This window comes from Camelus dromedarius, chromosome 24, assembly GCF_036321535.1.
Source record: "Camelus dromedarius isolate mCamDro1 chromosome 24, mCamDro1.pat, whole genome shotgun sequence".
NCBI lineage: Eukaryota > Metazoa > Chordata > Mammalia > Artiodactyla > Camelidae > Camelus > Camelus dromedarius.
Window position 1 is genome coordinate 15998304 of NC_087459.1, and position 14294 is coordinate 16012597.

The 14294-nt window shown below is 42.8% G+C and overlaps 1 protein-coding gene across 2 annotated transcripts in view; it reads left to right on the forward strand.

Moving 5' to 3' along the window:
* The window catches only part of LOC105091130 (acyl-coenzyme A synthetase ACSM2B, mitochondrial), a 33922-nt gene that overhangs the window by 14422 nt on the left and 5206 nt on the right, over nucleotides 1-14294 (forward strand). For both annotated transcript variants that reach the window (XM_010982572.3, XM_010982573.3), the window contains 7 exons: nucleotides 1691-1770; nucleotides 1973-2096; nucleotides 3243-3323; nucleotides 4327-4428; nucleotides 6361-6488; nucleotides 6610-6709; nucleotides 7776-7895. In XM_010982572.3, coding sequence (XP_010980874.2) covers nucleotides 1691-1770; nucleotides 1973-2096; nucleotides 3243-3323; nucleotides 4327-4428; nucleotides 6361-6488; nucleotides 6610-6709; nucleotides 7776-7895 — 735 coding nt within the window. The remainder of the gene's footprint in view (nucleotides 1-1690; nucleotides 1771-1972; nucleotides 2097-3242; nucleotides 3324-4326; nucleotides 4429-6360; nucleotides 6489-6609; nucleotides 6710-7775; nucleotides 7896-14294) is intronic.

Below are 14294 nucleotides of genomic sequence, written 5' to 3' on the forward strand. Positions count from 1 at the left end.
AATTTTGCTGCTTCTTGAGCTTCATATAAGCAGACTCATACAGTATATAATCTTTTGTGCCTGGCTTCTTTCATTCAACGTATTCTCTGTGAATACTGCCCATGTTGCTGCACATATTAGAAGTTCATTTTTTTCAATTGTTGTGCAGTGTTCCATTCTGTGGATCTATCTTTTCTTTTTCCATCCTATTGTTGATGGACATTAGGGTTATTTCCAGTTTGGGACTATTATCTGTGAGAAATTTTAAAGAATAAATACAGAGTTGTTTTTTTTTTTTTTCTTGTGGAACTTGAAGGGCCAACCATTAAATAAAATCTACAAACTACATGACCCTGAAGCAAGGAAGCAATGCAAATGGGCTCATTTTTGCTTGCAAAGGCACACCCTATGCTGGACTTCATTTGTGATAGAGAGTTGGGCAGTTGCCATCCTGGGGCCTCCAGGTCTCTGTAGCAGTTAATGGCTTGCCCAGATTTCTGTTTGGCTGGCAGTAGAGATCCCAGGAGCAAACTAAGACACAGGTGACATCCTCAAAAGTCACAAGATCAGGCAAGCTCTGGATTCTCTCAGGGCATTCTCTTTGAATGATTCTATCATTATCTGTTTTAAACAAATTCTGACTCTGTCTCCTTTCAAAAAGAATTTGAAGTGGCTTTTGTTAAATATCACAAATAGGAAAGGAAAAAAATCGTGAAACAGATGTAAAGCTATAAAACTTATTAAGAAAATATAGGCTGGAGATGTGGAGTGGGTGGGTGAAAAGACTAAGGAGAGTACAGCAAATAAGTAGATAATTGCATGTTGAGCCTCCTGTCAGGCAAGGCAGTAAGGGAAATGGGATCATTTTCATATCTTATACCAGTATACCAGGAGCACCCAGAGGAAATAATTGCATGATGTACTATTATTAATAATTTCCCCTAGATATTTTGCCTAGATCACTCTTTGTAATAAATTCTGCACAAAGAAAAGCATGGGATCGATGTGGTGTTAGTAATGGTTAAAAGTATAGGCTGCAAACGTTGGTTCCGCTGCTTGCTGACTGACTCTGGGCAAGTTACTTAACCCTCTGTAAAGAAGGATGCTAATGCAAACTCCATGAGGTTATTATGAGAATTGAATGAGAGAGCACACAGCCTGGCAAGTATTCAGTACTAGCTACTGTTCAGTAGTACTTCTGAAATGTCTACAGGTGCTTTTAACTTTTGAAAGCACTTTTCTACCTGAATTATGTCCCAAAAATATTTTAGGGAAAATGCAGCCGGAATTAATCTATTGTAAAGCTGTCCAAGGAGGTTAAGGGAATTAACCAAGACCACACAGCCAATTTGCAACAGCAGCTGGTCCTCCCTCGGTGACTAGGAGTTTATGTAATTCCTGAGGGGTCCTTATGAGAGCAAGTCATTCAATTGGCAGGAATAGGCAATCTGATTTGACGAAAATGTTCCAAATTAGTCCTTGACCTTTTCTCTATAATGATTAAAAAAGATGTGGTCATTTCTCTGTCATTTTTGGCCTGAGACTTCATGAGAATTGGGCTCACGTGGCCTGAAATAGACATAGCCTAGAAGCTAGGGTTGAAGTCCAGGCGTCTACAGCTCCATAGCCCACACCCATAACCACTGTGCTACCAATTAATTTTTGGCATCTGACCTGCTGGTGGGTGTCTCAGCTAGCTCTCTTCCTCCAGGTGCTGTCCACCTATCCAATCAACAGCATGCTAGGAGCACCCCTTATTTACCGGATGTTGCTGCTACAGGACCTTTCCAGGTGATGGGGTTTGGGGGCTTTTGAGTCTCTGATTTACTGGCTCATCCTCCTGCCTCCCTAGTCTGTATGACCCTCTGAGCATGCACAGCCTCCCTGAAGCCGAACTCACTGTCAAAACACCCAGAATCCAGCTCTCGGCCTGGGCAGAGTTGGATGCAAGGGAGGCTCAGGGAGAAGCACTTACCTCTCTTCTCTTCTTCAGCTACAAGTTCCCACATCTGCAGCACTGCTTCAGTGGAGGGGAGAGCCTCCTTCCAGAAACCCTGGAGAACTGGAAAGCCCAGACAGGACTGGACATCCGAGAATTCTATGGCCAGACAGAAACGGTACCTGCTCTAGAAAACCAAGAGCTGGTGGACCTGGTGGGCTTCAAAGGCTCTCTGATGATAAAAATATTAGCCACCATTTACCATGCTCTTATTCAATTAGTATTTCTTGAGCGCCTACTATGGGATAGGTATTGGCAATTCAGCAGAAATAAAACAGGCAAAGCTCCTGTTCTTATGGAGATTATATTCTATTGGGAATGGGGGAGAAAGATATAAACTAATAAACAAACGACAAGCCAAGCAGGTGAGGTGAGGTGGGATAATGGCCTGGTATTTCAGATATGTTCGTCAGGAAAGTCCTCTGTAATGGGGTAACATTTTAGTAGAGACCTGAGTTTATCAAATGTGTCAGGCATTGTACTAAGCTGCTCAGATGGGAGTGAGGGCTAGGGAGAAGACCCCACTGAGACCCCTCACCTTACCTGCTGAGACACCTTGGAACCCTTGGGGCCCCATGAGCGCAATGTGGATTCATGTTGCCCTGTTCTGTGCCACTTACCAAAGCAACCTGGGGAATATGTCTCCTCACCTCCTTTCTTCAGTGCCTCTTACTTGTGACTCTCAGTATGAATCGGCTCCTCCTCTCCACTCTATTACTCACATCCTTTTATGGTTAATGGGTCCCCTGGCCCATCAGAACTCCTAAGAGGGTTCATGGCAGCACTGTGATGTGGAAGAACTTTGCAAGTATGGGTTAAGACAATGGAGTTGCAGCAAGGGCTTCCGGCCATTCACAAGAGTCCACGTCTGGGGATGCTCCTTTGGACACTAAGGTCTCTGTAGGAGAATTCATTTCAGGATTCAAGCAGAGCTGTCCCTCTTATGGGAGGTAATTGAATCCTATACAATTTTAAAGGATTTTAGTGTCTGTGTTCCCTTATAAAAGCATGGCTCCCTCTAAAGAGACTGTGATGTAGTTGTTAGTTCCTTTTCCCTGGGGAGTGCACAATAAGACTGCTTTCCAAACACATTAGTGAAACTTCTAAGATGGGAGTTCCAGAAAAAAAAAGAGAGAGCCAGAGAAAAGGGAGAGAAGGTACCACCAAACGTGAGCCGACTACACCTGATCTGCTGATTTTTTTATTTTCTGTGACTTTATGACTCCTCCTGAGGTTTACTGGTTCTGTCTACTGCTTTCCACAGGGACTCACTTGCAGAGTTTCCAGGACAACGAAAGTCAAACCTGGCTGCATGGGAACTGCAATTCCCCATTATGATATGCAGGTTTGTTAGGGGTCCCAAGGAGGGAGGGAGTGAGCATGCTAATTTTTCAGTAATTTATTACATTGTCCATTGAGGAAAAACAATAGAAAGTAAAGGTATTAAAATAATATTTTAAAAGAAGGGAGGGAGGAAGGGAGGGAGAGAGGGAGGAATGAAGGAAGGAAGGAAGGGGAAAAAAGAAATTATTCATATTCTTATCATCCACAGAAAATCACTTTGAATAGCTAGCAAATTAATTAGCTAGTTAGTTACATAAATATACATATTTTTAGAACAGAAATGGGGCTGAATCTTGACATATCATTTTGTAACTTAATTTTATCATTGCGCAACCTTGGATGATCATCTTTCCAGGTCAGTTAATACCTAGCTACAGCACTATTTGTAATGAGGACATAGTAGCAGATAGGATGACCTCACCATTCTTTATGCCTTTTGTTAGTTCACAGATGATTTCTAAAACTTTCACTAGTAAAGTCAACACTGCAATGAATGTATCATAGCTAAAATTTTGCTCTTTTCCCTTATTATTTCTTTGGGCTAAATTCCAAGAAATAGAATTTGTGTGTCTATGGTTACATGTATCTAAAGTGTAACAATCCACATGCTACTCAGCGTTATGTGTAATTGCTTGCCCCCGTCTCTGATGACAACTATTTTCGAAGTCCCCTTTTTTAGTACATTATTTCATTCTCACATAATCCTGTGAAATAAGCCATAATTATCTCTGTTTTACAGATGAAGACACTGAGACGTAGAGCTTAAGTAACTCAAACTCAACTAAGAAGGTAGCAGAGTCATAATTTGAGTTTTAATCTGTCTGAAGTCCAGTCTGTCACAGGCAGATGGATTAGAGATTTGGGCTTGAAACTCTTGGCTTTTCTTGGTTTCTGATTCTTGTTTTCGGTCACCATTGGAGTAAGAGGGTCTTCCATCTTTCACGTTGCCAGTCAAGCCGTCTTCTGTTTTGCCAAGCATTCTTCCAATCTGCTTCTTCCTCCAGGTCATAGATGACAAGGGTAACGTCTTGCCTCCTGGTACAGAAGGTGACTTGGGCATCAGGGTCAAACCCAGCAGGCCTATAGGCATCTTCTCTGGCTATGTGGTGAGGAACCCATGCTCATTCACCTCTGTCTCCTGGTCAGAATCATGGGCTCTGAGATGGATGTGGGGCAGGTGGAGGGGGGGTGTCCCAAAGTTATGTACCTCCCAAGAGGCACTGGTGAGAAATAGGGACGATGGGTGTCTAGTGTCTAAGAATTGGCACTTCGACAAGTGAAAAGACTGGCTATTCACCTCCGCTTTCCTTAGCTTATCATTAAGATCCCACTTGAAGAATTATCTTTCTCCAGTAACCCTTTTCCAACTCAAGAGCTCTTCTGTGACAGAAAGCTTATTGCCCCTGAACTCTGTACAACTGTATTCTCCCAAGGGAAGCCCTGCTCCCTCCCACAAGTACCATCCCCCTGCTCTATGCCACTGATCTCCTTTAGAGCCAAAGCTAGACAATTCACATTGAGACTTCGCCATAAGTTGAAAGCATCCCTATCTTCAGATCTTGGAATATTAAGAATAGATGATCCTCGAATCTAACTGCCTCACTATATGGGTGAGGATGGTGAAGTTTCAGAGATGATAAGACTCATCCAAGTCCACTACAGTGAACAATGGTCAGGAAAGAGCTCAAAAACATTCTTTTGACACCAAGATGATTAAATAATAAATTAAATAATCAATCCAATAGTAATAGTAGCTGCCATTTATTGCATGCTTACTGCATGGCTCTAGCACTCATCTAAAGCAGTCACATACATTAAAGTCATTTAATCCTTCTCACCACTCTGTGAAGTCCTCAGAGCCAAACTGCCTGAGTTTAAAACCCTACTCCACAATTTGCTGTGTGACCTTGGACAAGTTATTGATCTCTCATGCCTCAGTTTCCTCACTTATAAAATGTGTATTATAATATCTCAGAGAATTGTTATAGATATCTACAGGCAGAAATATTTGTGAAACACTTAGAACAGTTATACATAAGTAGGTAAAATAAAAGAATTGTTGTAGAGCCAAAATATCATTCCCATTATACAGGTGAGGAAAACTGAGCCTCAGAGATGAAGGCACAGCCACACTGTGCACTTCAACCATTTCCTGTGCACTGTTCCACTCTGTTCTCACAGCCAGTGAGGTAGTTAAGGCATAGGTTTCCCCATATTCAACAGAAGAGGAGACAGAATCGAGAAGTCGGCAGATTTAGCTCCAAGGCCACAGAGTTAATGCCAGCAGGGGCTGCACAGTGGTCAGGAGAAAAAGCCAGGCTGGTGGTTAAGAGATCTGGCTTCTGATCTCAGCTCTGCCATCTGTAATGGCTGTGTGGTTGTGGACTTGCCTCTTGACCTTTCTGATCTTCAGTTCCCCTATCATCCAAATGAAGGAGCTCTGCTATGAATTCCTTACGCCGCTTTTAAACCCAGATACCAAACGTCCAATCTGGAGCTCACATCCCCACACTTGAACAATATATAAAGATGCTCTGACAAGGGACAAACCTCAAGCCTTCTCGCTGCTCAGGAACAAGTGCCCCAGCTGCATAGAGAGGTCCAGCCATTATAGAAATACGCACATTGACTGCAGCCCTGGGGGCTGGCTGGTATATCTCTAGAACTTTCAAACCTAACAACCTGGACCCAAGAAAAAAATATCTAATAAATCTTGGTGCCCTTGAGTGGTGTCATGGAGTGGTGTCATGGAGGAATTAGGGAAGGTGGAATCAGTTGGGGATAATGCCCTAAAGTGTGGGTAAATGAATGTATCAATATTATCCACCAGGTTGGACCCAGGGGAGTTGATGAGAGACCCTGGGTGGAATAAATATAATAAATGAGGAAGTTTCAGTTCCACCTAGGGGATGGGGTTGGCGGGTTGAGGGCAGTCCCACCACGTGTGAAATGAGCAATCTGCACAACTGGTCCTGGCAGCCCTGGGGCAGAGGATTTAGGCTTTGTAGGTACAATGTCTGTCTTTCTGTGATTACCAGGACAATCTTGAGAAGACAGCAGCCAACATTAGAGGGGACTTTTGGCTGCTGGGGGACCAGGGAATCAAGGATCAAGATGGATATTTCTACTTCATGGGGCGGGCAGATGATATCATTAACTCCAGCGGGTAAGCTTGGTTTCTGGGCTGGAAAGGGTAATCTGGATCTTTATTCTATCTGGTTCTAGACCTTTGGGATGAGCTAGAGGTTGAGTGTGCAATCTTCTCTGAAGGAGAGGTTCTTCTGCAGGTACCGGATTGGGCCCTCAGAAGTGGAGAATGCCTTGATGGAGCACCCTGCTGTGGTTGAGGCAGCTGCAGTGAGCAGCCCGGACCCCTTCCGAGGAGAGGTGATGGGGGAACTATAGCCTGAGGGTGTGCAGATGGTAGTTAAGAGTATGGACTCTGGGGCTGGATAGTCTGGGTCCAAATCTTGGCCCTGCTGGTTTACTAGCTGTGTGTCTTTGGGCAAGCTACTTAGCTTCTCTGTGCCTCAGTTTACCATATGTAAGATGAAGGGTTCTTGTGAGGATTAAATTCGTTAATATTTGTAAAGTGTTTAAAACAAGGCCTGGCATATAGCAAGTGCTAAATAAAATCTATTATTGTGGGACTGCCGGGATTTTATCCTGTTGTTTGGCATTTGAATCAGAATCTGTTCCCTGAACAGAATAGAGGAGGGATCTGAGCCAAGAATTACAGCCCTTGTGCCATGGGGCTAAAGTGAGAGTAGGGGAAGAAGAAAGACCCCTTTAATGCCAGGGCTAAAGAAATAGACCCAGATGAAATTTAAAGGAGCTTGTTGTATGTGTAGGGAAAGGTTAAAGAGAGAGGTGTGGGTCAATGTCCAAGTATATTTTGGCAGGGTGAAAATTAATAATATCGTACCTTTGGCAGGTGTGGGACATAACACCATGGAAATCATAGGCTCCACCAGGCATATGGGGCCCAAAACCCTGGGTGCCAATCACTGAGCTAAGCCATGCTGTATATGATTTCTTTTTACTTCCCATGAATTTAAGTATGAAAACTAGATTTCTATTTCATAGATGGGCAAACTAGCTTGAAGAGGGTAAACAAATCATTTAGTTTTATTGTCCTTAATCTTTACTTTTTTTTCTTCTCTTATAACTAGTTTCTCCCCATTGCTCTCTATTGCCCCTGGGGTATGAGGTGATCCTGGTCTCAATCTTGTAGATTGCCCTACCTGCACATTCAGTAAACAGCTTGAGAGTTGGAACCTTGGCCATGCTTGACCCCAGTGTCTCCCTTTCCCTTACCCAAGATACCTGGAGGTGAAAATGAGGGGATATGAAGGTGGTGGCTATGGTGGAAGTCTTAACACTGGTTTCACATTATCTCAGGAGATGGCAATGCACTCTGATCCTTCTCCCTTGGCTCTCATCCTTGCTGCAGGTAGTGAAGGCATTTGTGGTCCTGGCCCCACAGTTCCTGTCCCGTGACCCGGACCAGCTCACCAAGGAGCTGCAGCAGCATGTGAAGTTGGTGACAGCCCCGTACAAGTACCCAAGGAAGGTAAGGTCTCTGGAATCCCATGCTTCTCCAACTTAAGGAAAGGGAGATGGTTCTCTTCTTATATTTCTCTTTTTCAGGCTGAGGACAAAGCCTCAGATCTAAAGTTCTGCCTGATTATGACCAAGAAAGTCCAGAAAAGATAATCCAGTAACTGTCTAAATGCCTAAAATTGGCTTCAGTCTTTAATTCATTCTCAATTGAAAATCAGATGCTTCCATGGGAACAAATTCTAGCCAGTACCTGGCATATATTCCCACTCTTGGCACTGAGGTTTTGTTATGTTATTCAGGATTCTATCAGTTGCAAGTGACAGAAATTCAACTTGAAATTTATTGCTTACACAATTGAAAAGTCCATGATGGGAGAAGCTTTGTTGTATCTGGTACCAGGCATTCAAATGTTGTGGGCAGGGGTGTCTTTTTCATCTCTTGACTCTTGCTTTTTCTTTATTGGCTTCATTTCTTGAAGTGCTCTCCCTTTGAGAGGGCCCCCAGCATCTCCAAACATATATATATATTAGCAACTTAGATAATCCCAGCGGGAAAAAAACCACATCTTTTCCCCCAAAGGCACCAGCAGAAGTCTCCAAGTTGATTCTGATTGGACCAACTTGGGTCATATGCCCATGGTTAAATCAATCCCTGTAACCAGGGGAATGGGGCACTCTGAGTTCTGAGTCATGTAATCAGCCTTGGCAAGAGTGCAGGAAGGATGGGAGGGAGGGCTGCCCTACACCCATGTAATGAACTGAATAAGGGAGGAGTGGTTCCCCACAGTAAACTGGAACTGCTCTTACCAGAAAAGGCAAATGGCATAGAATGCATGATACCTGTTTTCAGCTGTTTTCATTCTGGGGCAGGGAACTAAGGCACGGAGGTTGGTGTGGAAGGAGAACCCAGTTTTTGGAGATAGGTACAAGACAGAAGCTTGGTCCAGGGAAAGAAAAACATATTTTTGTGTCCAGGGTAGAAAGATTCTTCTATAACCCACATTCTCACTGATGCATTGTCAGCAATGGCAAATTGTCATAGGTGAGTTTTCTGAGAAGCAAATTCTGGGAAGGAGATTAGCATGCAAAGGTTTGTTAGGGAGTGTTTTGGGATCAGCACCTGGAGAAGGAAATGGAGTTGAAGGGAGAGAAAGGGCAGGTGTTACCCAAAACAGACTGTTGGATATTTCTCCAGCAAAAAATGCTTTTTTCCCAAGATCAGCAAAGAATTACAACTATGGCAAGCCATATGCTAGTCCACCTGCAGCAAGGAGAGGAGGAAGGAATTCCTGAAGAGGAAAAAAGGAATTTGACAGGGCTATAATAAATAGAGTCCAGTGGAGGAACTCTATTGGCTGAGTTTTAACAGTTGTGCATTGACTAAGCTCTTGCCAGGCAAGAAGAGAAAGTTTTTCTTCTTCCTGTTGGGCTCCGTTATCACCATGAGGCATGAGAGCTCCCCCTGCTGGTCTCCCAACTCTATTTTAATTGAGGTTACTATTTATTAAATCTCTTACGTTATCAAGATTGTATACACTGAGGATCATCTAAAACATTGTATCATCATCACAGGTTTGGTGATAGTCTTCCACCAGGCCTGGTCCAGGTATCTTGGGAAAGCTTTCTTGTCAGATGTTATTTGCTTTAATTCCAGGAAATCTTTACTTTCAGGTCACCAGATAGGCAGATCCAGGCAGGGTTTGGTGCTTTCTATAGCGGTGTCACATGAGTCTGAGAGTCTAGTCCCTGGAATTTGGCAGCACAAGAGTTGGTTAACAATACCTGATAGGAGTGTTTCCAGTGGGTTTGAAACAAATATTTTTCTGGAGGCATCTTTTTCAATAGACAAAATCTCCAGGTTGCAAGATGTGACGCTCAAGGTCCTCATTCCTTGAGTATACTCTGTGAAATGATTGCTCTACCAAAACATGGCCATTTTTAATAGAAGCAACTTGGCCTTTGTAATACTGGAGTATCTCTCCTTTTATTAGTTGTGGGTCAAAAGAGGCAGGAACCAAAAGAGGAGTTTGGTGTGCTGTGGCTATCTCAAAGAGTGAGAGCTTGTGAGTTCCAAAAGGTGTGGATCTAAGATTTAGAAGGACCAGCGACAATGCTTTTGGCCACAACATTTGGAAGGCCTCTACAAACTTTGCCAACTGAGTCTTAATAGTGTTGTGAGTGTGTTTGAGTAAACCGGAAGATTAAGGATGGTAAACACAGTAAAAGTATTACTAAAACCGACCAAACAGGGCAGACCCGTTGAAGTGCCTGACCAGTAAAACAGGCTTCTCAATCACTGTGAAGTTCCCGAGGCGTCCCGCAAGTAGGGGTAATCGTTTCCTATTATATTAACCACAGAAGAAGCAGTCGCTTGTCTGCAAGGAAAGGCTTCAGTCCAGTGTGAAATATACAGGCCACGACTAAAACATATTTTTATCTATTAAATGGATGCAGTTCTAGTAACTCCATTTGCCAGACCTCAGATGACCCATTAGGCAATTTCAAGTCCAGGAGCAGCAGAAACAGGCTTTCCAGGGTTGTACTTCAGACACGTGAGGTAGGCAAGGTAAACCTTGTTTTTTTTTTTTTTTGTTTGTTTGTTTTTTAGCCTTGTTAATGTTTCCTCATCAATATTGATCCATAAAGGCTATCATTTTGTCAGTAGACCAATGGCTTAAAACATGTACAGTGGTGAGGACTGGGAAATTTAGAGTGGCTGGAAGGACTGGGTTGTCCATTGGTCCAAACCAGAACTTTCTCTTTTTATCAAACCAACAATTTTTGAATTTCCCATCTTGTTTTCCTTTTCTGAGGCCAATTGTTTGGCTTCTCTAGTCAGTTTTTCTAAATTACCATTTTGGGAAATATTCCTGGACCATGACAGAGTTTGTCTGCTTCGGTCCCTTTAAGACCAGCATTCTTTGAAGAAATATCAGCAAGGTGATTTCCTCTTGCTTCCAGAGACTCAAGTTTAGAATGCCCTCAGAATCTTAATAATAGCTAAAGCGGCAGACAAAAGTATTGCATTCAGTAATTCCTGAACTTAGGGGCCATTTTTTAATTTTATTTCCTCCGGAAGTAAGGAAGCCACATTGCTTTCAGAATATTCCAAAATCATGAGCTACTCCAAAAGCATGTCTGCTATCAGTATAAATGTGGGCAGTTTTGTCCTTGGCTAAAGTTCAAGCTCATGTAAGAGTGTAGAATTCAGCCTGTTGGGCAGAAGTAGCCATAGGTAAAGAGGCTGCTTCAACAACATTAAAAGGAGTTGCAATGTAGTGTACCCAGCACAATATTTGCCCATTGCCACCTTTCAAATAAGAACCATCAGTGAACTCTGAGAAGTCAATGTTACCCGATGGAATTTCCTGTTGACCGTAACGAGTAGGGAGATGGTTCACCAGCTCTAAGCAGTCATGAAGGACTTCACTGGTGACAGAGGGGAGAAGAGTAGCTGAGTTGAGGTCACTACGATGGAAAAGAGTTATGAGAGGAGCAGTTCATGAAAGGACTTCATAGGAGGTGAGGCAGCTGACTGAGAAATGTTGGGTGTGATGAAAATTCAAGAGCTTCTACTGCATAAGGTACAAAAATAGTTAAAGGGAGTCTTACAATGATTTTCTCAGTGGCCTTAATCAAAAGGGCAGTGGATGTCATAGCACTAAGGCCAGGGCGGTGTCCCCATGCCGCAGGGTCCAGTTGTTCACTATAATACCCTATAGGTTGGTGCTGGTCTGCTTTTGAGTGAGTATCCCAGGGGCATTCCCTTCCTTTTCACATACAAAAGGGGGAAAGGGACTCTGATCATTGGGATGCCCAAGGGCAGGTGGATTGATCAAATTCTCCTTTAAGGCCTTGAAGGCTACATTATCTGTTTCTTCACATAAAATTGGGCCAAGGTTGTTATTCTTGAGTAAAGCATACAGAGATTTGGCCCATAAGAGGGAAATTTGGCATCTGATTCCAGCAATAACTAACTAGCCTGAGAAAACCTCACAGTTGGCACTTAGTTTTGAGTTATGGGAAACTTAGGACATTATGAAATCTACCTGGATCCAAGCATAGTCTTTGCTCTGATATCAGATGTCCTAAATATCAAATCATAATCCAGGCAAACTACAGTTTTTTCCCTGGTGACCTTAAGTCACCAAGGAAATGTGAACACTATCTTCCTGTGAAGAGACTGAAGAAGGAGAGTAAGAAACAGAGCATCTACATATTGCAACAAAGTGCAACCCGTAGGGAACTTTGTATCATCCAGATCAGCCTTCAGGGTGTGTGAGAATAAAATTTGGAGGCATTACTGTCTAGGAAAATTGTTTTTCTTCCCAAGTAAGGCAAAAGGCCAGCTTCATCAACTGGGGTACTAAAGAATGTGCTGCCTAAGTTAATTATAGTAAATAAATTGCTTCCAGTGGGAATGGATGTCAGTAGTGATGAGGGTTAGGAACAGCAGGGTGTGGAGGGATACCAATGTAGTTTATCGCTTGGAGGTTCTGGACAAATCTCCAGCCTTGGCCTTTAGGTGTTCCCATTGGTCCTCAGGGACTAGTACAAGGTAATGAGGCCCTGAGCCTTATCATCTTCTGTGATGGACTTTATGTCTTGAAGAGCTTCTTTACTTTGGGATATTGATTAATTCTGGGAAGACATTTTGAGGGATCTCCTTGAATCTGGATGGGAGGCATGCTGTGAATTTTGCGAATAACTTGTGGAGATTTTGCTCATAAGGAGGGTGGTAGCTGGTACAATATAGGGACCAATGATCAGTGTTTCCAGAACCAGCTCTAGTCCTTTCAGAGACAAAGCAAATAAAAGATGTCAAATGATCATTTAATTCATGTTTAATGGCTGCTCTGATGACCACTGTCAAATTCCAGACTTATTTTTCCCTTTGAGAAAGCAATTCTGACGTGAGACTTTGCTAAGAAGTTCCAGCCTAATAAATGGATAGGGGTAGAGTAACTAAGGTGAAAAGAGTATGTCTCAAAGAGAACAGGTTCAGAGATGGGAACCCCTAAAGGTTCACTAGAGAGTGCGCTATTTGAGTTGTTCTGGTGCTCTGAGACAAGGGTTGCTTTATAGTGTGGTTGAGCACTGAGAGTGTGGCTCCTGTGTCAGTCGGGACTGGAAGTAATTCAGCCCAAATCTGCAGAAATGTTTCTCCAGCTGATTAAGAGGGAGGACTGGGAAGAGCCCATGGGGTTCCTCAGAGCCCCATCACTGAGATTTGGGAGAACCTCGGAAAGGTTTGTTGGAGGGCTGAAGGTGCCTGAAGCACTTAAATTTGTAACGATCGCTTTTCCAATGTCCTGGCTCATCACAATACTAGCACATTAAGGGGGTTTTATTTTTGTCTGAGAGGCCTTCATTTGCTGGAGTTAAAGATTAAGAATTTTGGTCATCTTCCTTCCAGGCCACAGAGTGTGAGAAAGCCAGTTTACTAGGTTAACTAAATCTGGAGTGGACCTAGTTCCCCATTCCATCCTGGTCCTTTTTACTAGAAGTGCAATGTCCCAGTTCAACCCATTAATAAATGTAAGAGTTAAAAGCTACCCCAGGTGGAATCAACAGCTAAAGGAAGACCAACATTTTCTTTAAAAATCATCTGAAGTTGATCGCAATGGTCATGAACGGATTCATCAGATATTTGTGTGCAAGCTTAAAGTTTGTTCCAATCAACAAGCTTCAGGAAAGCCCTAGAAATTTCTCAGTCAAATCTAGTCTCATAAGTAGGTTAGCAGATCATATGATGAATTAGCAGACTGTTCTTCTGGTTGTAATTCTAGGGATCGCTCAGGATTTTCCCAGTTTGCAGTTTTTATCCAATGCTGGACCTGGCCTTCATTGACAAGCATATGAATTAGCTGATACAAGTTGGAGAAACCAGATTGAAAAGTTTGAATGACTATATTAAATTCATCAGCAAATCTGTGAGAATCTTTGGTTACTTTGGGAAAATCTTTGAATATGGCTCACAGTTCAGCAAATATAAGAAATTAAGGGTTTGGCTTCTGGATCCTCAGAAAGCTTAATTTTAAAGAGATAGGTTCTGAGGAATTCAGAGGAAAAGGGAGTGAGGAGGATTTCAGAGAAAAAGGGAAGTTTGGTGAGAGAATTAGCAGGGGGGGGAACTGAGGGTATAGTGGAGGTGCAGGCAGAAGGGAAGGAAGGAGGAAGATGGTATAAAATGGGGCCTGAGCACTAGGGACTGAAGAAGAGAGATGAGATGGCATCAGGCCCAGAACTTGAGACAAGCCAGGGAAGAAGAGCCAAGGCTTCCGGAGTCATTTTATCTTTCTTTAAATGTTTGTTTGCCTCAGTTTATTTTAAAATCTTATTTTGCAGAGAGGCAATTTAAGGCTCCTGATAACATTTGGAAGTCTTAAAATACCAATTAAAATTCCAAT